Source organism: Grampus griseus (assembly GCF_964374135.1).
Source record: "Grampus griseus genome assembly, chromosome: 16".
In the NCBI taxonomy this organism is placed as follows: Eukaryota; Metazoa; Chordata; class Mammalia; order Artiodactyla; family Delphinidae; genus Grampus; species Grampus griseus.
This window is the reverse complement of record NC_139010.1, coordinates 23,684,684-23,712,126: the sequence shown is the minus strand read 5'-3', so window position 1 is coordinate 23,712,126 and position 27,443 is coordinate 23,684,684. Positions and strand designations below refer to the sequence as shown.

Here is a 27,443-nt window from a genome sequence, read left to right as displayed (position 1 = left end):
TGGATTAGATACTGTACTCTTTATTAAAGACACAATTTCTTTTTCAGTTCATTTCTAATTAACTGGCCAACTTTTTACAGTTCACCAAATACTGAGTTCAAATTTTTATTTTTTAAATCGGTTATGCAACAAAGTTCCAAGTGAATAAGCGTCCTATTTATGACAGTGTTTTAAGCCACCTAATTAAAAGCATTATATATTTAAAATTGAAATTGAATATTTTTAAAACCTTCTAATCATCACAATTATAGCTTCCTAAACTACTGAGCAATCCTGCCCCCAAAGATAAATATGACAATGAGAAGAGATTTGAGAATATAAATATTTTAATCATTCACATAGCAAGCTCAGTATGTTTCAAATTCTTTATTATACATCATGGTTGCACAATTTGAGGCTGGTTAAATACAATTGTTTTTCAATTTTTCTTTGAATATTTTCCAGATTACTACATGCAAGTGACCATGAAAATATTTGGCATTTTAAAATTTTGAAACTCTGAACAGGCACTTACATGAAGGAAAACATTACCATTCACAGATATCCACATTTAAAATAGATGCTCCAGCACATGGTACCTGGAACCTTTTGCCAGTTAAGAAGTTGGTTACTGACCATTTTTCAAAGTGCCATAGTAGTAAAACAGGCTTAAAGAAATGTAATTTGGGTTACTTAGCTTACCCATAAAGTAAGGTTAACTGACAAGACTTGCACTGAAGTGTATAAAAAAATATTGGTACAAAAACCAATGAACCGTAAGTGAAAGTAGTTTCACACAACAGGCTTCATTTTAGTTCCTACACCCCACATTTAGTGTATTTGCGATCAGACCCCATGCATAGCATAAAAACAGATGACTACAACCTTCTTTTTCAGAGGCTTTGAACAATACTTGAATTTAATATTAAAAAAATTTAAACAGAGTGGATGAACTGGTTTAAATTTGAGTTTGAACTAGTCAACTTTCCAATTTAACAAACATGAAATTGTCGAGATTTGGGTAACTACATACTTCACCAGTTCTCCTGAGTCCCCCATCCTCAAATTTTCCCCTGAAAAGGGAAGAGAATATTTGCAAGAAAATTATATTTGCATATATGTGCTAAAAAGATTCCTTAAATCAAAAAATTTTTTTTCAAAGTATTTATGGAAAAATTATATAGTTTCAACAAACTAAAATGCCAACACAGAGTCAACTCCACATTGCAGAAAACATACCGTGGTACCTATCTGATAGTAGTAGCAAAATGGTTACTTAATATGGTACCCCCCCCAAAAAAAGCTGCAATGACATGCCACATAATCTCTTATGGAAAAAAATTTAATATTCACATCACAGAAGACTTCAAAGAGAACAAAATTCAGGAAGCCATGAAATGGTAGGCTCAGAGGCACCTACAACGAAACACTCATATGCATTTCTCAAACACGTATGGAAAAACAAAAATGTAGTTTTCAAAAATATTGAGATGCCATGTTTTAAATCTTTGCAGGATTAAGGGCCACTCAGGTTTTTCTAATTTTATTTGAACACAAAATGTTTAATTTTTTGCGTGTAGAGAATAAGAGGTAATCATTAGCATGAAAAAGGAGAATAAAAGAATTTGTAATCAACATTATGCAGAAAGAAAGCAAAATTACAAATACCAACCTACTCACATGAAAATCTTTAATGTTTATGCTGATGTACAGCTGAGTGCTTATCATTAAATGAAAGTGTGTGGTTAAAAAAACAACAACACGGCAGTTTAAGAAAGTTCCAGTGTTTCAAAGAAAGCACTTTTTAAATGTATATACATGAATAACATTTAGTTATGTCATAAAATAAACTCAGCACTGTAAGATAAAGGAAGACTATCATAAATGGGGTTTTGGCCTTTTCCCCGCCCTACACACTGCGACCATCTTTAACCTGCCGAACTTCAATCTCAACAGATATAGGAGTTTTTTTCTTTTTTTTCTCCTATTCAGTTCACATTTCAGGCTGCTCAGCAGATGCCTGCGATTCTGGCGATTCAAATCGCTGGTGAAAGTTTGTTCTCTGTTTCCTCAGTTTTTCAGGAGCTTTTCTCCACAAAATTATCTCCTAGAAGACAAATGCAAGACAACAAATTAATGTCCTCATATTATTCCTTATATTTTCACCATAGAAATAATGCCACTTCAATTTTAACCATAACAAAACTAACTTCTTCCCTACAAAAGCCCTCCTCTTTCCTTATTGACTCACCTTCTTCCAATTCTAATCTTGGGCCTCCCCTTCTGGCAACTCTGCTCCCACCAGCACCCATGCATGCCACCACCATGAATCCAATCTGGCACAAAGTCCTAGCTATTACTGCTTTAAAGAATTCCTAAAATCTACCTTTTGTTTGTTGTTCCACTGCCCTTATCCAAATTCAAGCCCTTGTCACTTCAACCTTAGATACTAAAATAGCTTCCTGGTAGATGGCTCTCCCTCCCTTGCCTGATACCCCTTTCTAAGCTATCCTTCCTATCACTTCCAGATTAGTCTAAAACATTGCTTGGATGACTCTTCCAATAGTTCTCAGTTCCTCCAGGATAAATCTCCAACCCGGCATTCAAGCCCTCCATAACCTTTATCCAATTTATCAACATCACTCTCTTCCCTACCTAGACCCCAGTACCCCACCAGCCAAACTGGGTTACTCTCTGCATCTAACGCACTTCAAATTAAACTTTCCCTCCATCTTCCCCTTGATATTCTTCAAATCCCTCTTCCTCTGCCTATCTAAGTCTCACCCTAACCAATACATCCTGAGATCTCTTCTCTTCTAAATTCTTAAAATTACTTGCTTCATAAAGTCATGGCAGGCTGTTTGTTTTTTAACCAACATAGCAGAATTTAAACATCCAAATGAATGCCCGTGGGAAGCATATACTACTCAATAGGGCCACAATATGTAATTGATTTGGAAATTGTAAATTTCATATAATCTAATTTGAAATTATAAATCACCTATGTTTAATTATACAGCATTATGGCAGCATTAGCAGAGTAACTTTTCTCTCTTCCCAATTACTGTCAAACTATTACTTAAGTTTTCTGTTAATTATACACACTCTCTCTTTCCACATATCGGCAATGTGAGGGCCTTGAGGACAAACCATGTTTAAAAAGGTAGCTTTTGTATTCATCACAGTACTCAACACAGAATAATTTCCTTTTTTTTTCCAGAATAATTTCTTATTTAGTTTTGAACACTCAACTGACATTCAAATATTTATTAATCTGATTCCGAATACAGAAGACCATTCTAATCACTATTTTTTATTCAAAATTCACCAAAGGCTTTTAATTGATTTTCAAATGAGAACAAGTTTTATGATAAACATCTTATATTAAAAAAGTATTAGGGGTGGGCTTCCCTGGTGGCGCAGTGGTTGAGAGTCCGCCTGCCGATGCAGGGGACGCGGGTTCGTGCCCTGGTCTGGGAAGATCCCACATGCCGCGGAGCGGCTGGGCCCGTGGGCCATGGCCGCTAAGCCTGTGCGTCCGGAGCCTGTGCTCCACAACGGGAGAGGCCACACAGTGAGAGGCCCGCGTACAGTGCAAAAAAAAAAAAAAAAAAAAGTATTAGGGGGCTTCCCTGGTGGCGCAGTGGTTGAGAGTCCGCCTGCCGATGCAGGAGACGCGGGTTCGTGCCCCGGTCCGGGAAGATCCCACATGCCACAGAGCAGCTGGGCCCGTGAGCCATGGCCGCTGAGCCTGCGCGTCCGGATCCTGTGCTCCGCAAGGGGAGAGGCCCACATACCGCAAAAAAAAAAAAAAAAAAGAAAGTATTAGGGACTTCCCTGGTGGCACAGTGGTTAAGAATACACCTGCCAATGCAGGGGACATGGGTTCAATCCTTGGTCCGGGAAGATACCACATGCCGTGGAGCAACTAAAGCCCGTGAACCACAACTACTGAGCCTGTGCTCTAGAGCCCACGAGCCGCAACACGCCTGGAGCCCACATGCCTAGAGCCTGTGCTCCGCAAGAAGAGAAGCTACTGCAATGAGAAGCCCGCGCACCACAACGAAGAGTAGCCCCCGCTTGCCACAACTAGAGAAAGTCCGCACACAGCAACAAAGACCCAACGCAGCCATAGATTTAAAAAAAAAGTATTAGATTTGGGTCATCTCAAAAACATTTATAAGAAGATTGTTTAATTATGGAAAAATGGAAACCCCCAAATCCATCAAGTTGATGCAGTCATTAAAAGTGATAAAGGAAATCTTTGTTGATAAAGGAAAGCTATTCAAGATACTATTGACTGAAAAAACAAATTAAAGATCAATATGCATAATAATGATCTAAAAGCACATATACAAATTTGTCTAGAAAACTAATCACAATGGTGGTGGAATTTTTGTTGACCTTTTACTTCATTGTTTTTTATTGCCTGATTTTTTTTTTAAAACAAATAGCAGGTATTGTTTTTATAAAAAAACAAAGGTTTCAAGAGAAAAATAAAAGCCTTGCCAGGGACCTCCCTGGTGGTCCAGTGGTTAAGACTCGTCACTTCCACTGCAGGGGCCGCGGGTTCGATCCTTGGCAGGGGAACTAAGATGCCGCATGCCACAAAATTAAATTTAAAAAAAACAAAACAAAAAAAAAGCCCTGCCAAATTATAGCCCATTCTGGAGTCCTGCAGAATGACCGGGAAGAGATGGATTACAACATAGTTCCATTCATGCTTACTTCTATAACATACTGTCAGTGTTTTCACTTACTTAGAAACCCCCACTTGCTCAGTACAATAAAGCTTAGAAAAATGGCTGCTTTCCAGGTGTTTTTGGAATTGCCACAGAACAAAATAACATCTGGGTGGCACCATACCTGCTGCTTGAAGTACCTCCTGTCTTCCTCATCAACAAGGACTAGATTCAAAAAGTACCTTACTGAAAATTTTTTGTTCACATCTCTCATTGTTGGAGTTGGGTCATAGCCTGCTAAAAACAGTCTTATTGGAATTGATTCACCTGAAAGAAAAGCAATTTCCATTTAATTCTAAAGGATGATTAAATATATCAATAGCTACATAACACCTAAAACTAAGCATCATAGAGAAGACATTAATGCTTCAGTTCCTCACAAGACAGCAGCATAACAAAAGCTTTAGACGGGTTTCTCAGCCTTGACACTATTGACATTTTAGGCCCGATAATTCTTTGTCATGGATAAGGTCCTATGCACTGTATGAAGTTCAGCAGCATTCCTGGCCTCTACCCACAAGATGCCAGTAGCAGTCCCCAAATATGATAACCAAAAATGTCTCCAGGCATTGTCAAATGTCCCCTGGGGAGGGGGGACCAAAATTGCCCCTAGATGAGAACCACTGCTCTAGAGCCAAAATGCCTGGATTTGAATCCCAACTCCAGCCAAGTCACTTAACCATCTGTTTCATCTGTACCATAATTTCTAATCATGTGTATAAATTCTTGAATACTTACTACTAATTCACCCAAAGCAACAAACATGTTTAGAATGATGACATTCCTTCATTAGCAATGAAGCAATAGCAAAAAGATTGCTATTCAGATTCTCATGGCTTCTCTTTTTCTAAGAATAATTATTTGCATATTCTGCTTTGAATCCTTTTTATGTAATAGTTTTCTTATGTATATCTATTTCCTTAAAGATGTACAACCCATCACTTTACATAAAAATTTGTGGCTGCTGGAATTTTACAAAGTTATGTTGCATAACACAAGAGTACACACACAAGAGTCCTGGAGTCAGAAACCCCTGGACTCAAACTCCAACTGTGCAATGACTAGATATTGAAGGAAACCAGAATATGTCACCGAAAAATATTCCTCTTTGACATACAGATTATTTTGAGCTGAAGGCAATTAAGCAGCAGTAAAATCAGAAAAGAATCCCCTGTTCTGCCTAAAGGCAGGATATAAATTCTCCTTTTACTGAAGACAGCCTTTTTTCAGGCCGGGGATGGCACCAGAGGAACCTGCAAACAAGCCTACTCCATTGGTTTTCTCCCACATATTTACCTGCCCGTAGTTTGCCGCCCTGGGAAGCCTAAACTGCTTTCCTTTGCCCAGTCATTTCTCTCCAAATTTATTGTTCTTTTGAAGATGCTATATAGGCTGAAATTCTAAGTCACAGCTTTGAGTTACTTTTTTGTTGAGGTTTCTCCTGGGTGATGTGTACTGCATGCATTAATCAACTGTTTTTCTCTTATTGATCTTTTTGTTAAAGAATTCCAGCTGAAAATCTAAGACGGGTAGAGGGAAAGTTCTGCCTCCCCTACAGTATATCACCTTTAACAAGTTTTTTACCTCTACATCTCAGTTTCATGTATAAAATAAGGGTTACCACTACCTAACTCAAAGTGTGGTAGGGAACTTGACAGCGCCTGAGAATACAATGCCTCATCTATAGTTGGTACTCAGTAAATGGTAACTACTCTTTGAAGTAATTACTAACAGAGTAAGAAAAACCCAAAGACATAAATTTAAAATGATAAATACTGGCTTCATTGTCTTAGACACTGAAAATTATCTACTAAGGGAACTGCTTATTTTCTTGAGGGCTATATAAGAACTCCAAAATCCCACAATGAATACTTAATTATACTGCACCTTATGTTCAGCATGAGTAAAAAAGATTTACAGAGAGAAACTACTGTAACAAAAGGTAATTAAAATATTATAAATTCAGAACTAGGGAAGAGATATCCATAAATGTCTCTTCTAAATTTAAACTGAGTAAAAAATTAAACCTTATTTCAAACTAGGAAGTACTACTATAGTCTTCTCAGCATTTATACAAAGATAATCTTAAAAATCATTGTAAGAATCGTTTTAAGAATTCACAGATATATTCACACTGAATAAATACTTTCAAACTAATCTGCCATGAACAGTGCTATCTGCACTACCTGTAACTTAAAAGTAAATGAAAAGTGTATTACCTTTTACTGGTGCACCATCCATTATTTCATATTTAGCGATTGTTTCTGTTTCTGTTGTGGTACTGGGTCCTAGTGCAATAATGTAAATGATATTAATTTAAATACTGCTAGAATATGATCTCCAGACTTATACCTTCTTCCTATTTTCTGACTACATTATTTTAGTACTAATTTACTTTCCCCTTTTGTGAAAATATTGATCATTCTTTTCTATTTCTTGATCTACACTTACTTACCACCCAACTGAAGATCGCACTCCCTTCCTCCCAAAGTAATTCAATAGACTCTTGAAAAACTGCAGGGGCTGGGGCGCTTGACCGTACACACAGGAAAACGTGTGTATAATTTATAGTCCGTTCTCTGTATCCTCCACTCCTCCCTATCCACGGTTCCTCCCTATCTGTGGATTCAACCAACTGCAGATCATGTAGTAGTGTAATATTTACTACTGAAAAAAATCTGCTATAAGTAGACCCATGCAGTTCAAACCTCATGTTATTCAAGGGTCAACTGTACACAGTTCAGAAATAATCTTCACAGACTTCCTTCTATCATTTCTAATATCTGCTAAAATAGAAACTATCAATGCATAGCAGTGCACTGACATGCTAGTTTTCTCTGCAACACCCAAAATGTTTTCTCTTGTTAACTTTAACATAGACAAAACATCAAAGTGAATACCTGACATACATACAGTTCTTTTAAAAAGTCAATGAGATAAGTTTAAAAGGTACACTAAAACACAGTAATGATCCCAATGTTGTGAAATATACAATATGCAAAGGCTAAGGTCTGTTCTGGACTATGAGTACAAATTATTTTTTATTTAAAATTTTCCAGAACTGAATATAATTTTTATAACTAGAAAAAAATGTTTAAATAAACAATTTCTTTTTAAACAACAAATGGGAACCTGAAGTTTGGTTTTAATATCTTTAAATCACTTTAACTTTTTTTTTAATATTTTTTTCCCAGTCTGTGGCTTGTCTTTTTATTCTCTAAACCATAGACAGTTTTTCTTTTTTTTAAATTAATTAATTAATTTTATTTTTGGCTGCCCTGGGTCTTCGTTGCTGTGCACGGGCCTTCTCTAATTGCGGCAAGTGGGGGCTACTCTTCATTGAGGTGCGCAAGCTTCTCATTGCTGTGGCTTCTCTTGTTGGGGAGTGCGGGCTCTAGGCGCGCAGGCTTCAGTAGTTGTGGCATGCAGGCTCAGTAGTCGTCGCGCACGGGCTTAGTTGCTCTGAGGCATGTGGAATCTTCCAGGACCAGGGCTCTAACTCACATCTGAGCGTTGGCAGGAGGATTCTTAACCACTGTGCCACCAGGGAAGTCCCTAATCACTTTAACTTTTATTAGCAGGTGAAAAATGGAGATTAAGAAATTACAGATATTTAAAATCATGACTACCAATTATAAATTCTTAAAAAGTGTTGTCTAAAATTCTTTTTGGCAGAAAACCAGCAAAGTTAAAGGGAACAAACTAAATCTAAATATTAATTAAAATCAGGGAATTCCCTGATGGTCCAGTGCTTAGGACTTTGCACTGCCGCTGCAGGGGGCACAGGTTTGATCCCTGATCAGAGAACTAAGATCCCACAAGCCACATGGCGTGGCCAAAAAAATAATAATAATTAAAATTAAAAAGCAGTTATGGGGCTTCCCTGGTGGTGCAGTGGTTGAGAGTCCGCCTGCCGATGCAGGGGACACGGGTTCGTGACCCAGTCCGGGAAGATCCCACATGCCGCGGAGCAGCTGGGCCCGTGAGCCATGGCCGCTGAGCCTGCGCTCCGCAACGGGAGAGGCCACAACAGTGAGAGGCCCGTGTACCGCAAAAAAAAAAAAAAAAAAAAAAGCAGTTATGAACCAATAGAAGATTTGGGGGCAACTGGTCAGCTATCTGGAGAAAAGTAAAGTTGGATCCATAGCTGATCTCTTACATCAGGACAAATTCCAAATGAATTAAAAGTTTAATTAATTAATTTAATTTAATTTTAATTAATTAAAATTCCTAAACTATAGTGTATTACTTTAGTAGAATCAAGCACAGAAAATTTTTAGAACCTCAGTGTAAAAAAGGCCTTTCTAACTGTGGTATAAAACCCAGAATCCATAAGAGTAAAAACTGATAAATCTGACTTACGTAAACATCAAGAACTTCTAGATGGCAAAAACCACCATAAGCAAGACAAACTGGGGAAATTTTGCTGCTCTTAATACAGAAAGAGGGGGACTTCCCTGGTGGTGCAGTGGTTGAGAATCCGCCTGTCAATGCAGAGGACATGGGTTCGATCCCTGGTCCAGGAAGATCCCACATGCCATGGAGCAACTAACCCCGTGCACCACAACTACTGAGCCTGCGCCCTAGAGCCCGTGAGCCACAACTACTGAGCCCACATGCTGCAACTACTGAAGCCCATGTGCCTAGAGCCCATGCTCCGCAACAAGAGAAGCCACCATAATGAAAAGCCTGTGCACCACAATGAAGAGTATCCCCCGCTCGCGGCAACTAGAGAAAGCCTGCACGCAGCAGCGAAGACCCAATGCAGCCAAAAAAGAAAAAAAAAACAGAAGAAAAAGGGATTGATTTTCCTAATATATAAAGAGTTTCTACACATCAAAAGGAAAAGACTAATAATCCAATAGAGATGGGGCAAAGGATATGGATAGGTGGTTTACAGAAAAGAAATACAAATGGCTTTTATACACATGAAAAGATGCTCACCCTCACTCAGATGAGAAAAATGAATTAAACTTTTCCCCCACCCATGAGATCAGCTAAAAGTTTTGTAACATCATGCTTATGAGAATACAGGGAGAAAGAGGCACCCTCCTACATTCATTGCTGGTAGTAATGCAAACTGGTACAGTCCATAAAGAGGAGAAACTGATATGAATTGAAATTACAAATGAATATACCCTTAGAAACAGCAATTCCACTTCTAAGATTTTATCTTGCACACAAACCAACACATATGTGAAATAATATTATTAACTAAAGCATTGTTTATAATAGCAAAAGACTAGAAACAACCTGTTATGTCCACCAATAGCTAGTACACCCATTGAAAGGAATACTGTAAGAAAGATGAGGAAGTGTTCCACACATTGATATGTAAAGAACTCTAAAGTATGTATTGTATATAACCACTTAACTAAAAAAAGGGGGAGGGTGTAATGTAGAGGCACTTGCAGGTATATGGATAAATACTTAAAGGATTTTAAAACTTACAAACATATCACCTATGAGTAGCTGGAGTACATAAACAGGACACTTTTTACTGTATAATCGTTCACACTTTATTTTTGAACGATGTGAATTTATTATGTATTCAAAAATTAATTTTTTTAAAAACATAAATGAATAACTCACTGCCAGCAATATTAAGTATCAAAGTTAGTCTCCAAGGTGGATATTTATTTTAAGTTTAAACAATATTTTAAGATTTCAAAATTTCAACTAAAATGAATTTCAGTTCAAATACTCTTCAACTTACCAATTCCCGTGATCTCTTTTTTGATCAGTTGTAACTCCATATGTTGGATTTTTATTCTTACTAATAAGAAGTAAATTTTTCCAACAATCACATCCTTTAAATGATACCTTTGGGGAAAGAGTATTTGTCACTTACTAAATATCAGTTTACAAAACAAACAAAAGGAGTGAAATATGTCCTGAAAGGATTTATTAGGTATCTGTAGGATAATTACTATTTAAGAATACCATTCTGACCATTCATGTGTTTAATGTTCTTTTTTGAAAAAAGTACTCATCGTTTTACTATAAAAATAAGGAAGCAAAGTTTACTTGACCATCGATACACCTCAGAGGGAAGAATTAGCCTGATTAATTGTTGGTCCCTATGTAGAGGTTAACTTAGTTTCCAAAGAGCTTAAACATGGAAAATTAAGATTTTTATGCCTGAAAATTTTTATTTGGTGTATGAAGATGTTTTGAACATTAAAAACTCTACACATGGGTTTAGTGTCAGTATTACTCCAAGTGCTAGAATAGTGCAGCTAACAAATCACCTGGCCACAAAGAGAGACTCCATAAATTGAGTTTGTTGCTGTAATACCTACTAATCAAAGACTTTTCCAGGGACCTTGAAATAACATGGTAGCAAACCTAGGAATTCCTGTAATTCCCAGAGGGGTTTTTTTTTTTTAAACTTCTCCCAGGTTTGATCTCAAAATAATATCCCAAGAGTTGATTAATGCAATTATGTTAGTCTGAAAGGAGGCTTCCAGTGACAAGTTTTAGGTCCTAAACTATCTAATAATTTTATCAACAATATAATTTAAGACCCTGAACACGTGTGTATCACAATTTCAGTGATATAAACTGAGACATGACAAGTAATAAAAATGATGTAACAGAAGAGTGCACAGGAAGGGGACAAAAGAATGAACATCCATTTCTTCAACAATAAACTTTAGTGAAAAATAAATAAATAAAAGAGAAAACCTATAAATTAAAAGAGATTTAAGAATAAAAAAACAAATGTAGTGTGTTTGGATCCACTGGATTTGAGCAAGTCTTCTTTGGATACTGATTTGAACAAACCATATGGCGACAAAACATTTATGAGTAAATTAGGGAAAAGTGAACACTGACTAAATATGTGACGAGGTTAAGAAATTATTAATATTGTTAGATATATACTTTGGTATATGTTTGAAATTTTCCATAATAAAGCTTTAAAAGGCATTAATAAATAAAATAAGAGCCCATTTCTGAAAATGCACAACATATATAAACATATATACCCCCTCCCATGAAAAGATATACATGAGGATTTAATAGTGGTTAAGTAGTAATGGTGAAAATATGTGGTATTTTTACTTCCTTTGACTTTTCTACATTGTCAATTTTTTTAATAATAAAAATGTATTGCTCATGTAGTCAGAAAAAGAGCATTTTTGCTTATTTTTAAAGAGATGACCAGCTAAAATGATCTCAAGACAAGAAGATAAATTTTTTGAGACATAGGATTAGATGCCTTCTGAGATGGTGAGATCCTCTATAAAAAATGGTCAATTACCAGGAATAGAATAATAAAGACGTCTGCGCTGAGTCAGAAACAAAACTAAATTCCTAAAGTTTCTTTCAGCTCAGAGATTCTGTTGGTCTGTTAACATCAGATTAATGTTGATTCTATCCTTACCTTGACCAATTTACAAAGACATAAAAGGTTTATTTCTTAATTTTCCCTGAACATTTATGTTATCTGTTTGTGAAAGGTACTTACTTTGATTTATTATATTCAAATTCTATGTGTAGACAATCTTCAATGCCCACTTCCATCTTAATAGAATTGTTGACATCAGGATAGGTAGCAAGCTGGTGAACAATAAGATCATATTCTTTTACCAAGTCTGTCAGTCTTCTTACTATCGTCACTTTAAGGAAATACCTACAAAATTAATGGAGAGGACAAGTTAAATCTCCTGTGATATATCTCAGTGTTTTAAATAAGCAAACATTAACTGCAACTCTGCTTTCTCTGCTGGAACTCCTTAGGGATCAATTTACTCCATTTACTTCATGAAGAAGTTTTAATTTTTAAATAAATGCCCCCACCATAGAAAAAATACAAAGTTCAATTTTAAGAACAGTGTACATACTTTTTAGATCAATTTGAAGCACCATCATCAAGCCTACTTGAGGACATCTCTCTAGATCACTGCTTTTTGTTTGTTTTTTCTTTTTTTCTAGATCACTTCTTAACCATACACTAAATGAGATTCATTGGGAAACTAATGGATTTAGAGAGTAATTCCATTTACAGGACAAATGAAGTACCTAAGAACGATTCATACAGGGAAGTGTATGACTAAAACTTCTCATAATAGGATTCTCTAAAACTACAGAAGGCTCTTACTACATCAGATGAGCATTACCCAGAAAAAAAAAAAATTTTTTGACAGAATTTAAAAAATCTTAAGCCTTCCAGTCCAAAATTATAATTAGACGTTCTAATAAGACATTCAATAGTAGTCATTACTTTCTGGTTTTGATTCTGTCTACAGTTTCTGATACACGTTCATACCTTAAACGGACATTGGCACCGATGTAAGATTCATATGGCTTTTCAACTTGCATAAATTCAAAATCATAACTTCTGCTCTGAGTCAGTTCTCCAGGTAAGGCTAGTTCTTTCACTAGGTTTACAAATTCGTGAGTATTACTCTTGTCATTGAAAAGTTCTAAGAAATTTTAAAAAGCAAAAAGACCAATTATATTTAATACCCATCTCATTAAAACTCAAACTTCTACTTCCAAAGCAAATAATTTTTACAAAAAGAAGTAGTTGGATTTGTCTCCACTTTAAATACTAGAGCTATGATCTAAATTCCATTATCTTTCTCACTATTATGCTCCACTTAGGCATAAAAAAATTCAAGCAGCATAGCAAAATGAAAATTTCTATTATAAAAAAATGAATTCATTCCTTTAATGCATTTAGGGTTTGCCCAGTATGAAGCTGTTTTAACAGACATATTTCCAGCAATTATTTGAACTTCCTCCCTTCTAGGCAAAAAATGTATTGTCTTGTTTTGCTTTAGTTAGGCAAATATATTACCTTGATAAAACTATAATACGCAAAAGACTAAAATCAACTATCAGTTAATTACTATAATTTGCCCCTTAAATATAATCTCATCCAAAATAGACATGTAAATAAATATCCACCCATTCCAATTTTGATACTTTAAAAATGTACAATAAAACTTAGAAAGCTAGGACGTATTTTCTTTTCTCTTTTCCGAATCTGCAGTACCAAAAGATTTATACAGTTTAACTCCTACTAAATCAAGAATGTCTCTGAAATACACATATGGAAACATACACAAGTTGATCTAAGTCAAAAAGAAATTACACTTTTCCTTTTCACATGGAATTTTCTATTGACAAGTGAGTCTGGCTACAGGTACACACTAAGTTAGGAAGACAAATGGCATGGGTAATTAGAAAGTGAAGGATGAAGGTGACACTGCTAATTGTGAATAAACCTGGTGAAAAATGTAGGCAGATGGAAATTTCAGTGAGTAAACTAATTTACTTGAATTATTTTTCAAGGCTGGTAGCTTACATAACTCCTTTCACTTTTAGTAATTAAGTTTAATCACAAATAAAGGCAGGATTAGTCAAATATCATTTAATACAATTAAAAGAAACATGATTTAATGTTTATAAAATAAATCCTCTTTTATTACGCAAAATCAATTCCTTCTTTCCATAAAGCTAAGTGCCAAATTAAACTCTCTTCAAACTCAGTTATCAAAGAAAAAAAAAGTAATACTATTTTAAAACTCACCAATTTGACCTACAAATTCAATTCTAATTCCTTGGTGCTCTAGCCTCTTTCCAGATTGCTTAAAGGCTATGTTTACCTGCCAAAACATGAAATTGTAAGAGATGTTAACAATCCTTTTCGGGCCTACTAGCAGATTGCTTCCAGATGAATACAATGTATAAATATTTCAGGTATTCATTTCTGAAGTCTGAGACACCACCACATACCTAGATCCTACCTAGACCTTATAGCGCCAGAGAAGGTAAAACCTACTCATATACAATCAGTAATGAACCTCTTACTTATACGTACACTTAAAGCATCTTCTTTGTTAGTAAGGAATCCTTCTTTACAGCTGGAGAACTATAAAGACTCAATAAAAGGGAAAACTTTCAACTATTCAAATATGTTTTCAGGTCAAATAGTTAAATTCTACAACAGCATTTTAATGTAAGGTTATTACTAATTCTAAGAACTGATCTTAAAGATCACTTTCAGCCTTTTATAACCAACAATATATTGTTATAATTCCTGATCTTAAAAGCAATGCTTATTGCCCTGAGTCTGCTACTCATCCTAAAAACAGAATGTCTAAAGATTTAAATTTTGAGTATGATTATCTTACGTACTTTTCAAATTAAATATATAATCTAAAATCCCTAAATTCATATGTGCCAAATGGAAACCTTAATTTTAAACATTTTAATTTGACAAAATATCTATAAAGTACATACATATTAAAAACAAAACTCGAAACATTTAAGGATTAGCTAACATACCAAAAAGCATACTTCCGGGTTTATTCTTTACTATAAAAAATATGGGTAGCATGACTCTTAAAAGCTTTTCTTACAAATAGTGTTTTCAAAAGACAACAGAAATTAAGGACCAATAAAAACCGAAGTTCAGTTACTTCTGTCTGTAAACTACATAATTAAAATATTCATGCTTCTATATCTTCCATATATCTGTGACCAGGATGAGTTAGTTACCTGCCTTCCAAATTAATATCTCAGAAAAACAAGTAAATAATTAAACAAATTGTAGTACATCATATGATGGAGTATAATTAAAGTATAAAAATAATAAGGTCAAAGAATATTTAATAATGTGGGAAGATGTGCATGGTATGTCACATGAAGGAAGCATGGTCAAACTGTATACAAGTATAATGCCAATTATATTTTTTAAACTACAGAAAAAACTCTTAACAGGAGTTACTTCTGGAATGTATGCTTATGGGTAATTTTGTTTCCTTCTCTGTAGCTTTTTTTGACAGACGGCAATTAAATTTAACTTTAAAAAGTATATGCTTCAGGAGTCCCAAGACAATTCAATGGGGAAAGAATATTCTTTTCAACAAATAATGCTGGAACAACTCAATCTCAACATACAAAAAAATGAAATTGGATCCCTACCTTGCACCATATACAAATATTAACTCAAAATGGATAAAAGAACTAAATGTAAGAGCTACAGTTACAAAACTCTTAGAAGAAAACATAGGTGTAAATCTTCATTATCTTGGATAGGCAACTGTTTCTCAGATGACACCAAAAGCATGAGAAATGAAATTTTAAAAAAGATAAACTGGACATCATCAAATAGAAAATTTTAGTACTTCAAGACACCACCAAGAAAGTGAAAAGACAACTCACAGAAATAGAGAAAATATTTGCAAAACATAACTGACAAAAGACTTGTATCTAGAGTATATAAAGAACTCTTACAACTCAACAATCAAAAGACAAATAACCCAATTAAAAATGGTCAAAGGATATATACAGACTTTTCTCCAAAAGAGTCATACAAACAGCAATAAGCACATGAAAAGATGCTCAATATTATTCATCATTAGGGGAAATGCAAATCAAAACCATTATGACCACTTCTCACCCACTAAGATGGCAATAAAAAATACAGACAATAATAAGTATTGCCAAGAATGTGAAGAAACTGGAACCCTCATACATTGCTGAAGAGAATATAAAATGGTGCAGCTGCATTGGAAAAGCCTGGCAGTTCCCTTAAAAGTTAAACATAGAGTTAACGTATGACCCAGCAATTCCATTCCTATGTATACACACCAGAGAAATGAAAACACACAGTCACACAAAAACTTAACACACAAATGTACAGCAATATTCATAACAGTCAACAAATAGAAACCCAAATATCCTCAACTGAAATGTCGTCAACTGATGAATGGATGAAGTGTGGTACATCCATATACTACACAGATATATACTGAAATATTATTCCGCCATAGAAAAGAATGGTGTTTTGATACATGCTGCAACATGAATGAACCTTGAAAACATTATGCTACATGAAATGAGGCAGACACAAAAAGACAAATCTTATATGACCACTTATATGAAATAGAACAGGCTCAGAACAGGCAAATTTATAGGAAAAAAAGTAGACTAGAGGGACTTACTTCCCTGGTGGAGCAGTGGTTAAGAATCCGCCTGCCAATGCAGGAGACACCAGTTTGAGCCCTGGTCCAGGAAGATCCCACATGCACGCAGCAACCCCATGTGCCACAACTACTGAGCCTGCACTCTAGAGCCCGTGAGCCACAACTACTGAGCCTGCATGCCACAACTACTGAAGTCCATGCACCTAGAGCCCGTGCACCACAAGAGAAGCGACCACAAAAAAAAAAAAAAAAAGAAGCCACCACAATGAGAAGCCCACGCACCGCAACAGAGAGTAGCCCCCCCTCGCCGCAACTACAGAAAGCCTGTGAGCAGCAACGAAGACCCAACACAGACAAAAATAAATAAATAAATAAACTTATTTTTAAAAAAAAGTAGGCTAGAGGTATCCATGGACTGGGAGAAAAGGGAAAAGAGTAGTTATTGCTTGATGGGTACAAAGTTTCTGTTTGGGGTGATGAACAAATTTTTAAAATAGTGGTGACGGGGGCTTCCCTGGTGGCACAGTGGTTGAGAATCCACCTGCCAATGCAGGGGACACAGGTATGAGCCCTGGTCCAGGAAGATCCCACGTGCCGCGGAGCAACTAAGCCCATGTGCCACAACTACTGAGCCTGCGCTCTAGAGTCCGGGAGCCACAACTACTGAGCCCACGTGCTACAACTACTGAAGTGCTACAACTACTGAAGCCCGTGCGCCCTAGAGCCCTTGCTCTGCCACAAGAGAAGCCGCTGCAATGAGAAGGCCATGCACTGCATCGAAAAGGAGGCCCTGCTCCACAACTAGAGAGAGCCCGAGCACAGCAATGAAGACCCAATACAGCCAAAAATAAATAAATAAAATAAATTTATAAAAAAAAAAAAAGGTGATGATTACACAACACTGTGAATGTGATTAATGCCACTGAATTAGACACATAAAAATGGTTAATATGGTAAATTTTACTATATATATTTTTTACCAAAATTTTTTTAAAAAGGAATAAACCTTGAAGACATCATGCTGAGTAGAAGAAGCCAAACACAAAAGGCCACATATTTTATGATTCCATTTATATGAAATGTCCAGAATAGGCAAATCCACAGAGAAAGAAAGCACATTTATAGATTAGTGGATGCTAGGTGTCTTAGTCCATTCTGGCTGCTATGACAAAATACCATAGACTAGGTGGCTTAAAAACAACATAAATTTATTGCTTACACTTCTGGAGGCTGTGAAGTTCAAGATCAAAGCGCCAGGAGATTTGGTGTCCGGGGAGAGCTTGCTTTCTGGTTCACAGACGGCTGTCTTTTCACTATGTCCTCACATGTCAGAAGGTGCACATGGGATTTCTCTGAGGACACTAATCCCATTCATGAGGGCTCTGCCCTCATGACCTAATCATCTCCCAACCCCCCCCAGCCCCACCCCCCCAATATATCACACTGGGGATTAGGTTTCAACACATGAATCTTATAAGCACACAAACATTCAGTTTATGGCACCAAGGGAGTTACTGCTAATGGTATGGTGTTTCTTCTGGAGTGATGAAAACCTTATGGAATTAGATAGTGGTGACAGTTGCACAACTCTGCAAATATAGTAAAAACCTCTGAACTGTACACTTTAGTAGGGTGAATTTTATGGTATGTGAATTACAACTCAATAAAGCTATCTTTAAAAAAAATGAAAAAAATAAAAAATGAAAGTATATGTCACAAATAAACCAATGGAACAGAACAGAGATGTTGAAACAGACTCATACAACCTCTGGCTGATGACAAAGGTGATGCTGCAGTGTAGTGGGGGAAAGGATGGCTTTTTCAATAAATGTCCTGGGTTAATAAGATATCCATGTGGGGAAAAAACAAACAAACAAACAAGTAGCCTTGACTCCTATATCACAAAGACAAAATCAATTCCAAAAAACTGAAGATCTAAATGTGAAATGTAAAATTGTTTTAAATTATAGGAAAAACAGGAGAACATCTTCATGCCCATACGGTAGGCAAAGATATCTTAAACAGGTTACAAAAAGCACTAACATTTGTAGAGTATTAAAATTAAGAACTCCTGTTCATCCAACGATACCATTAAGATAGTGAAAAATCCAGCCAGAAAGATATTTATAATACATATGCAAAGGACTCTATATTGAGAAGCACGTATCAAGAACATACCAAAAAAAAAAAAAATCCTACACATCAATAAGAAAAAAAGTCAACTGAGTATAAAAATGAGCCCAAAAAACTCCCCACCAAAACCCAAAGCCTTGAATAGGCATTTCACAAAGGACATCAAATAGCCAATAAATATATGAACAGTCACTCAACCTCATTAGATGTCAGGGAAATGGAAATTTACACATGTAGCGAGAAAATGAGAAGGTAAGATGACAAGCCATAAACTGGGAGAAAATATTTGCAGAAGCCACATCTGAGAAAAGGCTGTTTTCCAAAAAGGGCTGTTTCCGACTCTTAAAACTCAATAAGAAGAAAACAAACAACCCGAATGAAAATTAGGCAAAAGATTTGAACAAGCACTTCACCAAAAAAGATATATATTTGAAGATAAACATATGAAAAGATGTTCAACATCATATTATTAGGGAACTGCAAATTAAAACAATGAGATACCACTACAAAACTATTAGAATGGGCAAAATCTAGAACACTGACATCATCAAATGCTAGCTAGAATGTGGTACAACAGGAACTCTCATTCATTGCTGAAAATGGTAGTGCTACTTTGGAAAATAGTTTGGCAGTTTCTTACAGAACCAACACTATTTCCTTTACTCGTTTGACATGTTCCATCCTTTTAATGATTGTCTGCTCTCTTCCAGGCCTCTTCTCTTTCTCCCCATCATTTTAAAGGGAGAGTAAAGTAGAAAAGCAAAAAATTTATTTCAAATATAACACTAAGACATCAGTAAGTAAACTGGCAAAGGACCAGAATAGACGATGCAGTAAAATAGCTAATAAACCTAAGTTCAACCTGTCTAGTAACCAAAGAAATGCTATCAAAGAATAATATCATTTTTGCCTATAGAAATAGCAAAGATTAAAAAGTGACCATATTCAGTACTACCCTGAGTGAAACAAGGCATTAAGTGAACATGTGATTTGATGCAAATTCTCCAGGTTAATATGTATTGATACCCTTCAAATATTCACGTCTTTTGGTCCAGCAACTCACTTCCAGGAATTCATTCTAAGGAAGTAATCTTATCCTACAGAAATTTGGAGAAAAACTTATGTACTAAAGTTTTATAACTAAAAACATGCCTGTATTACTAAAGATACAGTGATATACTACAAGCAGTCTGAAAAATACAGTAGAAACTATTTAAATATCCAATAATAGGGAAAAGTTATGCTTAATATATTATACATACATTAACTAATGCAGAGAGACGAGGAGGAAACACATTCAAATTTTAACAGTGAATTATTTCCATATGATGGGAATATAGATAATTATTTTATTTCCCAAACTATCTACCATGTGTATGTATCACCTTAACAAGCAGGGGAGAGAAACTCTTAATATTTCAAAAATACTGAAAATAATTGAAAAATTATTTCAAATGTTTTATGACTTGATTTTATCTAGGATATTACCATTCTTCAGTATCACAAACTAATGAGTACTAATCATGTTTCATAAGGTATAAGAATAATCTTATACATCACTTGGTAAGGAAAAGGAGGAAAAAGTTAAACCACAGAAGGTATCATAAATGTATCTGACCATGCATGGACACGTTCCAAATGTACTTAAGTCCTCTACAGAGTATCAAGAAATGAGATCAACAGACACAATGACAGTAGTACAGACAGATAAGCTATAAAGAATGAGAAAGAAACTTTTAGAAAGGTATACTAGAGAATTATCCCCAATCTCCACAACTCAACTTTATGTTAAAGGAGAAACAAACTTTAAGTGGATCACAGCCCCACTGTAGAAAGTGTCTGAAGTTAAACAGATGCACATAGTCACAAACACACAAAATTTTCCACACAGTTTAATTTAGACTCTGCCCCTGTAACCCTTCCAGTTTAAGAATCTTTCCTGTAAATGTTCTATTGAATCAAGGATTTAACTGACCTTCTGAAAAAAATTTTCCATCTCTAATAAAATCATTCAAATTTAGATACAGCACAAGCCATTCTCATGACTAATTCTAATACGCTACAACTAGGTAATTCTCCAAACAAAATATTTACCTTCCCTGAAACAGATTCTCCATCATAGAAAAGATAGTGTTTTTCTACTTTGCCATCCTCAGTTTTCATTTCTGCCATTTTCCTGGTTTCCCCATCATTAAGGACAACATCGATCTCACAAATGGGACCAAAAAATCCTCCAAGAAAACTCTGAAATAAAAGGAAAATGTTCATAATTATGTTTTGTCAGTCACTACATTTCTAAATTCAAATTTAATTACCTATAACCTACAGTTAATCTATGAATTCACAAGGAAATAACAACTTATATCAAATACTACATCAAAACTAAAATTTCATACAATATGCATACAGTTAATGCTGTACTGTATGCTTAAAATTTTGCTGAGGATATATTTGTTATATGTTTTCTACCACAATAAAATTAAAAGACAAAAAAGAAAACAAATTTAAACACGCTATAATTTCAATCATTTCCATAGGTAACCACTATAAATAATCAAATAGTAACATATACCAAAGATCTAAAAGGACTACCCCAGTGGTCCAGTGGTTAAGACTCCCCGCTTCCACTACAGGGGATACAGGTTCAATCCCTGGTTGGGGAAGTTCTGCATGCATGCCGCGGGGCTAAAAAATTAATCCTAACAACTGGATTTGAAAGGTTACCTTTAGTAATACATCTATGAGGTTCTTTCATTATACTGCTATAATGAAACTCATACAATCCCAATTACTCATGAGTTATTACAATGTACTAGTTATGGTAAAATCTACTGCTATATAAGTCTGAACAGCATGTGTTACACTGTGTAAGTAAGCCCTTGGAATAAAACTGGCTCTAATGGAGGAGACTAATTAAATTTCTGTAAATTTTGTGAATACCCAAAAGAAGTGAGCTAAAACTAGGCATGTTTGGTAAGACCAGCCCTCCCGCAGGAAGTTAGTATTGGTGCAGTAGCAAAATCTAGAGCAAGGAACTTGCGTTAAGGCTCAGTTCTGTCCTCAGGAGGACAGCAAACAAGCTAATGATCCTGCTAAGGCTATGTGGGTCATAGGATGATACTATGATCAAAGGAGATAGTGTTTTCCTAAATTCTGAGCTTGCTTCTTTGTTTTTTGGCAGTGCCACGCAGCTTGTGGGATCTTAGTTATAGAACTCGGGCCCTCAGCAGTGAAAGCTCAGAGTCCTAACCACTGGACGGCCGGGGAATTCCCACTTCTTTATTTTTATTAATCCTTTATTAACAAAAGGCTTATAATTTCATGAAATCAACTCAAAGAATTGCCAGATTAGTACTTATGACATACTCCAAAGACATAACCAGCAAATTTTCCTTTTGGCAAGATGTTTTAATCTTTCCTGGCAATATTATAAATGACAAACAATTTTAATTAGAAAACTATTCTGAACTTAGAATGAAAAACATCAATGATAGGGCATGTGCACTGTCCCTTCCTAGTTAGCTTTCATACCCCAAGTTTTAAATTCAAAACTTGCTCAAAATGGTATACATTCTCGTAAGAGTTACAAATATGAGAATGTATAGCAGCTGAAAATCAGTTACTATTTATCAAGTATGTGCAAAGCACTGAGCCAGCAAAGCTGGGGGGGGGGGGCCTGCTGTGGGAGGAGCAATTATGAAAGGGTAGAACATGACAGTCCAAAATTCGGGTTATAAAATAGAAGCAGGAAAATAAAATTTAATTTTCTCATTCCCCCTTAATATTCTTAGAGCTGGTTGCAGGAAAATGAGATTTGAAAACTATAAAAATTATTTTACAAATGAAAGGAAATATTATGGTAACTTTTCCCACATACATATACTTAACACATACAGCTGAACTGGGATTTGAAAGTTGATATTAGAAGATCAAATAATCAAAAATAAAATAAAATCAAAATTGCCACTAATTAAAATGGTATAAAAGACTTAAAAGTCACATAAAACTTCACAATTAACAACAATTAGTAATTGTAAACAATAAGTTTTATTTTGACACTATATGTAAAAATGTAGGTCTTAGGCATTAAAAATATGTAAAAATTATGTGTTATCCTCTATTATTTTCTGTATGCATGAAGTATTTCATAACTAAAAATTAAAAATGGACTTACTTTTCAACACAATCAAAACACTAAGATTGGGAGAGATCAGAAGGAATAAAAAAAGCCTAGTGTAGCATACGCAGAAAAACAAAAGGTTGATGATAAACTACAGCACTTTAACACGGTTAAGTTAATGAGGCCATGAGAATTTAGCATTGGGTTAACATCCAGTTTTTTACACCAGGACACATCAAAAATGAACTAGTCTTGGTAAAAGCCTCCAGAAAATTGTGCATGTAGATAACAGAGAGAAAAATATCTGAGAAAAAAGTTTGTCTTGTTTTCCTTCTAGAAGGAGTTGAAAGAAAGATTCTCTACCCAAAGTCTTCTAGAGTTTTTATTTCTAAAAAAAAAACAGAAGGGATTTCCCTGGCGGTCCAGTGGTTAGGGCTCTGCGCTGTCACTGCTGAGGGCGTGGGTTCAATCTCTGGTCTAAGATTCCACAAGCCGCATGGTGTGGCCAAATAAATAAATGAAGTTTTTATTTCAAGATGTGCATCTTCTGTATTTCAAACAAAAAGTCACAAAATTAAAATCTTCTTAAAATTATTCACAATCAAATTATAATACTTCCGATATATAAAGAGGAAAAAAATGGTCAGAATGGTGAAGACCAGAAGAAGGAAAAGGAATAAAAGCTGTAAAGAGAGTTAGGATATATTAACATATACTTCTGCTGAAATTACAGAAGGCAGTTTTGAAATCATTTACGAGAAAGACCACCAAGTTCTTTTAGAAAAGATATCTTCAAGTGAGCATTCAAAATAGGGGATTTTCAGCAGCAATACTAGACAATATACAGGTTCAAACTCTTAGGTGGCCTTTAAATAACTAGACGGCAATATATATGACTACTTAAATATTAGAGCAATTGTTCTCACAGTTTTCCAATCGTAGCGTAAACTACATATCACTGAATTTAGCTTAATTTAAGATTTTTCACATAATTTGTAAACCTAACACTGAGCATTACCATCTAGCAAAATTACACGTGTATATGTTAAAATACAAACTTTTTAGCCCTCACTGAAGAAATTTCACTACATCCAGTGGCTGTAAAGAAATGCAACTCAAGGTGAGGCAGAAGAGAGGCTCTCAAAATTTATTCACTTAGGGCATACACGAACAATGAAACAGCAAATTTTCATACATATATTATTACACTTGTGCCCATTTCAGTGTTATAAAGCTTTACAATTGTGTTTGTTTCAAGAGTAACTTGAAAATAAAAATTGCTCTTGAACATAATTCAAAAGCTCATTAAAAGTAATAATTTTAAATGTAAGCAAAAGATAGGAGGGCCTTTTAAGTTTTCTTTGCAAATTATATTCAACTAAAGAAGGCTTCTTTAACTCCCTGACAAGGCAAGGTCCCCCAGTACTTCCTTCTTATCACAACTGTAATTATTTGTTTCCACGTTAAACAAATAATTACACAAATAAATGTTTATCTCCCTCTGGATTGCAAGCTACAAGAGAGCAAGGGCTGTTTCAGTCTTGCTCAGGGCCCCTGGGAGCACCTAAGTATTGTAATTATTTGTTTAAAAAAAAGAGGAAAAGGTTCCAAGTTTAAGAATGAACATGTCTGTCCTCTCTTTATAAATTAAAACAACTCGATTTCTGACTTTAAATGTATTTATTCAAAGTAACTTTTTTTTTTTTTTTAAATAAACCTAGCTTGGTCTATAAGCCAAAAGTCTCAAGCAGTTTACGGAACCGGGTGAGCTTTGGGAAAGCAGGTACTATTAAGGAGAGCACACAGTAGGCGCTCAACATAAGATTGCTAAGTGAACCGAGTAAATGAATACTACCATAAAATGAGCCAAGTGAGATCAAATCTAGAGAAGATCGCCAACACACACAAAGCTACACGCCATCGCGCCCACGCTGGTGCTTCCCACTAACTGTGGTGAGAGTACTCAGATTTCCCTCCCTCCTCTGCTCCCTAGGCCATTTCAACATCCCAAAGCGGTAAGTTTCCAGAATGGCTTGGTGAGGGAAACGAGACCTAACGCTTAAAACAGCGCTCAAGAAACTACTGCCTTTTGCATTAAAAACGTCCTCCCCTCCAACGTCCTTCTCTTTTTCTCTCCCATTCTATAACTGTCAACATCAAGGCTGAACTAGGGTCAGGAAATCGCAGAATATCACCGTATTCAGGCTAAAAAAATCACGGACTTTATCAAGCTCCCGATCAACACTGGAAGAGAGTCCCCCCGAGTCCGGAACTGGGGGATTCTTGAGTCACCCCACCTGAAAGGAAGCGAGGCTGCCCGGGAGGAGCAGAGGGGCTGGCTACCTTGGAAGGGGAGGGGGTGGCGGGCCCCCGCAGAGGCGGGGTCCGAGTACCCAGCCAGGGCCCCCACAGCCGATCGAGGAACTCGGGCAGAGGCTCCGACATGGCCAGGAGAACGCGCCGCCACCCGCAGGTGCTCGGGCATCGCCGAGACCGGGAAAGGGCGGCGCAGCCCAATAGTCTCCGACCCCGCGGCGGCCAAACAGGCCTAACCCGGCCCCCCCGCCCTGCCCGCCTGCCCCCTCCAGCCGCTCCCCGCATCCCCTCCCGCGACATCTGGCCCGCCGTTGGCCGTCCCACCGCGCGCTCCGGGGCGAGGGCTGCAAGCGAGCGCGCTGGCCGCCGCGCACTCACCATTGTCATCGCCGCCGCCGCGTGCCCCACACTTCACTCCTCTTCCCTCAGGAGAACTCCCAGCCCCGGCTCCCTCCGCCCAGCGTCTTCGTCACGTGACTTCGGGCAGCTCGCCGCACGTGACCCCTCCCTTCCCTTCCTCCCCTTCGCCCAGCACTGGCCCCCTCCGGGCCTCTCGCCCCGCCCCACTGGTCAGCCTGGCGCTCCGAGGAGAGGCCGTTTGGAGGCGGGGCCTCGTGCTCCACCCCACGGCGGAGGGGTGGGGTCACTGAGTGGCGTCAAGTGGGTGGGGCCAGGGCGGACGTAGGTTCCCCAGGTCCTCCGCGCCCTCTTGTCTGTCACGTGAGGGGCGGTTCGCTGACCGGCGGTTCGCTGACGGGCTTTTTGCCACACCCAGTTCCACTTCTAGTGGAAGTTTGAGCAGCTGGGAAAGAAGAAAGGAGGAAAGAAAAGGTTCGTGCGGGAGGCCATCTCTGCGGGTGGGTTACTAGGCCGAGGAGTTGAAGGGCCGCTGTTACCCGAGGCCCTGATGCGTTAGGCCTCGCAAGAGACGTGCTCTCTCAATTCGGGGATGAGGCATTCTGCCACCATTCTCGAACTCTACCCAACTTCCTTTCTTTCCCTGAGCTTCTGAGATTTGAGAACTCAGAAGCTTTGTCACCTATGAGGAGACCAAAAAAAAAAAGGGTACTGTATCCGTTGCCTCGTAAAGTACACAGATAGTTCCTGAACTATCCACCCCTTAGCTGTGGAGGACTGAGAAATCACTTGTACCGCCCTGCCATTCCGTGAGGGGTGGAAGGCGTTCCTGAAAAGCGCAATGATGCTGCTCAGAAATACTCTGTCTTGGGCTTCCCTGGTGGCGTAGTGGTTGAGAGTCCGCCTGCCGATGCAGGGGACACGGTTCGTGCCTCGGTCCGGGAAGATCCCACATGCCACAGAGCGGCTGGGCCCGTGAGCCATGGCCGCTGAGCCTGCGCGTGCGGAGCCTGTGCTCCGCGACGGGAGAGGCCACAACGGTGAGAGGCCCGCGTACCGCAAAAAAAAAAAAAAAAGTACTCTGTCTTTAACCGCAGCCTAATCACTGTGGTGTAAGCCTAGAGGACGGGCCCCTGAATGGAATACTGGGGTTTTTTTTTCTTTTTTTTTAACACCTTTATTGGAGTATAATTGCTTTACAGTGGTGTGTTAGGAATACTGTTTTAAGATCTCAAAACTTAGCGTTGAGCCACCGCAGTAGACTATACATAACCAAAGCAGAAAAAAATGAGTCTGAACCTACCGGTTTTCCCATCATAACAAAACAGCATCAAGTTTGTGAAGCAAGGTCTTAAAGCGAGTCTCAAATTTAAAAGGCTTGAAATTAGAGTTTGGTCTCTAACCACATTAGAATTGAACTAGAAATAACAAAAAGCCAGAAAATCCACAAATGTTTGGAAGGTGAGCAACATAATTCTAAACCTCTATGTCAAAGAATATTTCAGTGGGAATTTTTATATAGTTTGAACTAAAGGATAATGAAAATACAACATAGTAGAATTAATGGGATGCAGTGAGCAGTGTTTAGAGGGAGATCTGTAGCATTAAATGCATGTATTTGAAAAGAAGAAAGGTTTAAAATCTGCAATCTGTGTTCGCCTCGGGAAGTTAAAAGCATATTTAGCATGTGGAGGGGAGCAGAGGATACATGGGAATTCTGTACTTGCTATGAACCTAAAACTGCTCTGAAAAATAAAGTCTATTTAAAAAATAAAAAGCGCTCACATACATGGTCAAATGATCTTTGGCAAAGGTGCAATGATGACTCAATGGGGAAAGGACAGCCTCTTCAAC

The 27,443-nt window shown here is 37.1% G+C and overlaps 1 protein-coding gene across 2 annotated transcripts; it reads right to left on the bottom strand.

The window, feature by feature from the left end:
• Window positions 1-330: 330 nt before the first annotated feature.
• Window positions 331-25,705, bottom strand: VPS26A (VPS26 retromer complex component A). Of its 2 annotated transcripts, none has more exons than XM_082674185.1 (9): window positions 25,611-25,705; window positions 20,891-21,040; window positions 14,263-14,338; window positions 12,994-13,150; window positions 12,193-12,357; window positions 10,438-10,544; window positions 6,941-7,009; window positions 4,846-4,988; window positions 331-2,086 (listed from the first exon to the last, which is right to left on the bottom strand). In XM_082674185.1, exons 1-9 carry the CDS (start codon window positions 25,617-25,619, stop codon window positions 1,973-1,975), a joined length of 990 nt encoding a protein of 329 aa, XP_082530311.1. In that variant the 5' UTR covers window positions 25,620-25,705; the 3' UTR covers window positions 331-1,972. The 2 variants fall into 2 exon arrangements, with proteins under 2 accessions (XP_082530311.1, XP_082530312.1); XM_082674186.1 differs by lacking the exon at window positions 25,611-25,705 and adding an exon at window positions 22,971-23,403.
• Window positions 25,706-27,443: the final 1,738 nt, after the last annotated feature.